We start from the raw sequence: 4,359 nt of genomic DNA on the forward strand, positions 1-4,359 counted from the left end.
CCCTGATCATTTTTGTGGCCCTCCTCTGGACCCGCTCCAACAGGTCGGTGTCTTTCTTATGCTGAGGGCTCCAGAGCTGGATGTAGTACTCCAGGTGGGGTCTCAAATAAAACAATATAATTAGTTTCTGGAAGAATGTTCATGAAAATTCCTATTATGTTCTCTTGGCTTACAAAACATCTGTAAACATTTTTCTGAGAAATCTATATGACAGCAAACATTCAACTCCTCCAAATCTAATTCAGGATGAAAGGGAAAAAAAAAAAAAAAAAAAAAAAAAAAAAAGCATTGGGAAGCATTAGGCATGTTTTATAGGAAAAAATACTAAACCACATGACTGCCACATTTGCTACACTGTCTTTTGCCCTTCAGGATGATTTTCATACAAGAATACATATATGCAGGAATATATGGAAAGGTGAGAAAAAGCAGGGGGAGATAAAACTTTTAAAGGCAGATATATAGCGGAAGCATTTTGTATTTCTTTTATTATGTATGTGCCTTTGAATATCTGTCTCTAATCCCAGATATGCCTTCTGCTAGAACAGACAAAAAAACCCTGTACTCTGAAGTTCAGGATATCAATATATACTCTAGAACACAGATGTTAGAAACAAGATTAAACCCCTGCCCCCAATAAAATCATCATCAAGATTTATTAGCAACAAGAAGTGACACACACAGCAGTGAACTTGATTTTAAACGACGTGGCAAAGGCCATCTCTAGCAGCATTGAAGAGACAGCTATCAAAGGAGCTAAGGTCACATCTCCAGGACGTTGCACGTGATGCCTGCTCAAAAACCTGAGCTCCATTTCCATTATACAGAAGAGTTTCTGTTGCTCTCCTGAACAACTGATAAAACTGTACACAAAGTAATCTTACTCTTTTCACCCTCTACTTATTAAAAAATATTCTTCTGGCCTTTCTGATGTTGATTGTGCACCTCTGAGCTCCCACCTGATAAATTCTATGGCAGCTCAGAAGAAACTGTAACATGGCGTTTTAGAAGAAGAGTTTACACCATCAGCTTTATAACACTATCGTAACAGCTCCAGTATTACCATACAACCCATAACCATCCTCTGAGCTTCTGCTTCAGAATCCACCAGACCTTGAGTTTCTTCTGATCATTATTGTACGTGTTTTCACTAAGCTGCCCTAACAAGAACCTAAATCCTTACTTTGCATAGTTACAGTATATATTATTTCTTCCAGTGCACACTTGTGAAGATGGAATTCAGTCTGCCATAGCACTACACATTTACTTAGCTTTCTGAAAATCCATCAGTCTTTTCTTGTCAAAACAACTTTGTTACTGGCACTATTTTGGTAGTGTTCCAGAAAGTACGCTAGGCTGCTCTGCATCTCAAGTGACCAACTCATTTACTTGCATGACACTGCTTACTCTGGAAAAGTCATATGAACTGGAAGTTCAGTCCCTGCTACGACACTAGGTTTGGTCATGATTATCTGTTGTGTGGGCTGAAAACCATTATCTGCACATTAGAGCTAAAATTATCATATAACAGCCCTGCACTTACGCTTTTTGTTTCTAACCTGGATCCTGGTAGCGCAACTGAATTCCTCACCTTACAGGAAGGGAATGTTTCTGAAAGCCCTTGATGAGATGTATCGTAATAAGAACATTTGCAAGGCCACTCCTGAAAGCAGGGGTTAAAACTGGGATACCTTGCAATACTGGAACAATAAAGGTACAAAGTTCACCTTCCAAAAATGAAGGACAGTTCCTGCAGTACTTTTGCCAGCTTTCCATGTTGTGAGAAGCCTGAAAGGATGTCATCACCAGATGACAGATAGTGCTGCCACAATCACAGCACAGTTTATGATGGACATACAAAGGCCAAGAGTGCTCCGCAACAAAGTACTTGGAGGTCAAACCTTCTTCACTCTTCAACACCTCAAGCACATACCATAGAACTGGAAAAACACCAGCACAAGCACATGGCCTGCCAACAAATCATCAGGTAGCAGTACCCTGGCAAAAACTTTGGAGAACATCCTGCTAGGCTCCCTCAGCACACCAGAGGGACACACTACCAGAACCCCTAGAATAAAAGTCCAAACCAGCAAGCCACACACTTCCCAGGTATTCTGCCATGGATCAGGTTTACCTCACCAGGGTTTGAAAGTATGTAAGAAATAAAATCCTGACTGGATAAAGCCCATACCTACCTGGTCTGACCTTACAGATGATGCCGCTTTGAGCAGGTTCAGACTAGAGACTTTCTAAGGTCCCTTCCAACCTGAATTATCACACAATTTTATACGTAAGAACGATTATCACCTCCAAGTTTGCCAACAGTGGGATAAAAGGATTGTAATTCAAAACTCAGTAGAGAAAATATCAGCGATATCCCAGAAGCCGGATAAAGAAAATTCTATGTATAGCAGCAAAAGTAACTGCAGAAAATCTGCCCTTGGGCAAATCAAACTCTAAGGCAAGGCCCATATCAATTTGTCAATGTAGCATGAACTGTCTTCCATCACGAGGTGGAAGAACAGAAGAAAGTATCTGGCAAACTCCTAGCAGCCTCAAAGAAAACAAGGATAGGAGATTTAGAACAGGAAAGAATGATGATTTTGCAGATGGCAATGGCTCTGCGCTTCTGAGCAGTTAAGGGAGGCTTTTGCTATGATGGGCTGTGCCTGCTGCCCTGGGAGAAATCATTGCAGAGCACTAGGAAAAAGAAAAAAATAAAACCAACACCTCTTCAACCTGAAAATCCTGCAGCCACTGTTGGTGATGTGGAAGCATTGTCTCAAAAGCCTTGACAACACTGTGCCAAGGGAAGAAGATCCAAGAAAAGGTCTTCCAGAAGTACCTACAGAATCTCATCTTCCCTATAGTCCACTGTGTAGCGTCTGACCAGGCAGTTTCTGGTGCAGCTGCCAACATTGCTGCAAATGCTGGTGGCTAACCCGTCAAGCTGAAGCAGTTGGCAGGAAGATACCAAATATACCTCCACAAACTTCTGTGTGTTCTCTACAGTCAGCACCGCAACATAGTGCACTGCTTTGCTCAGCCTGGCTAGTTATGGTTTGAAAAGGGTGCTGACTAGACAAAGTGAGCTGGATCATGGAATAGTAGGAACAGAATTAGAGGAATTTATGAGTTTAGCCCAAGGGTCCAGATTGTAAGCTACATCCAGCTGGCTCCTACTGTACATCCCAAAACAAACTTTGGAAAAAAAATTCTCATAATGTCTAGAGCCCAACAGCAGGCAGAGGAATATGGAATAATTGCCCAGAATCCTTGACGCTGAATACAGGAGAAAATCCCTGCCGTACGGCAGCAATTATTCATACTATAATACAAGCCAGCTGGCTATAGGGACACAACAACAGCATGCCACCTAACACACAACAATTACGAGGCCACAGTTCAGTATGAAATTAACTCCGATCCCCACTAGACAACCCCATTGACACTGTCCGTACTAATTCAACAGACTGTGCTTGCAGCTGTGTCATTCGGTATTTGACATCCATGCAGTTGTATTCACATAAATCCACTGTGAATCCTGGGCTGCTACGAACTCTGTAACACTGAAGTCAAGAGCAGCCTAAAATCCTCAGAGGGCTGGCAAGCACATAACTGAATTGAAGGTAGAAAACAGTAGTATGCCGGGAATTAATAAAAAGGACAATCAGTAAGAAGAGAAGCTTAGAAGCAGCAACTCAAAGCATCAAAAGCATGTAGTTGTGTGGTTAGAAGTAATGTGTAATTGATGGATTTATTATTACTATTTTATATTCTGGACAGGGATTTCAGTGTCAGTCAATATTTTTGGCCCTTTTATTGCTTTAACTAATTGCCCTTTTAAGCGTGTAAAAAAGAAGATCTCCAGAAACAAAGAAGCAAGCAGCATTGTTATAAATGCAAAACACTGCTTTAGTATTAGGTGCAAGACTCACCTCTGTTTCTGATTTGATCTGATTCCATAAAGACTGACAAGTAACAAACCGCAACTCAGCATCCTCTGAATCATCGTTCCTTTCTACGAAATCATTAGCTAGAAAGACAGAAAACAAAGGCAAGCACAAATAAGATTATTAAAACAAAACATTTTTTGTTGAGAAGAAAACGAAGCACCCGACTGAAACAAGAACATCTTAATATACGTATATATCTGAGGGAGATGACTTTTCTCTTAACCAATTAATTAACTGCTGGCATCTGGTAGGATAAGCGAGGGAACAAGCGGAATCTATTATCCAAGTATGCAGGCAAAAGGTAAAGAACTGGCTTCCATCTCAAGTCCCAGATGAACTAAAGGCTAAATCAGAGCAAACAGCCTTTATTATTAAAATAAAATTTAAAAAAAAATCTTTCCCT

General features: G+C 40.7%; 1 protein-coding gene across 4 annotated transcripts in view; it reads right to left on the minus strand.

Annotated features, from left to right (window-relative positions):
* Nucleotides 1-4,036, minus strand: part of ORC3 (origin recognition complex subunit 3) — a 34,371-nt gene extending 30,335 nt beyond the window's left edge. For 2 of the 4 annotated variants that reach the window (XM_009281947.1, XM_009281946.1), the window contains exon 1: nucleotides 3,939-4,036. Coding sequence is in view for 2 of the 4 variants with exons in the window: in XM_019472763.1 (XP_019328308.1) it covers nucleotides 3,939-3,966 (28 nt within the window). In the remaining 2 variants the exon portion in view is untranslated. The remainder of the gene's footprint in view (nucleotides 1-3,938) is intronic. The other 2 variants (XM_019472763.1, XM_019472762.1) reach the window with 1 other exon arrangement.
* Between the last annotated feature and the right edge of the window lie 323 nt (nucleotides 4,037-4,359).

The sequence above is a fragment of the Aptenodytes forsteri genome, unplaced genomic scaffold, assembly GCF_000699145.1.
Source record: "Aptenodytes forsteri isolate BGI_AS27 unplaced genomic scaffold, ASM69914v1 Scaffold20, whole genome shotgun sequence".
NCBI classification, from domain to species: Eukaryota; Metazoa; Chordata; class Aves; order Sphenisciformes; family Spheniscidae; genus Aptenodytes; species Aptenodytes forsteri.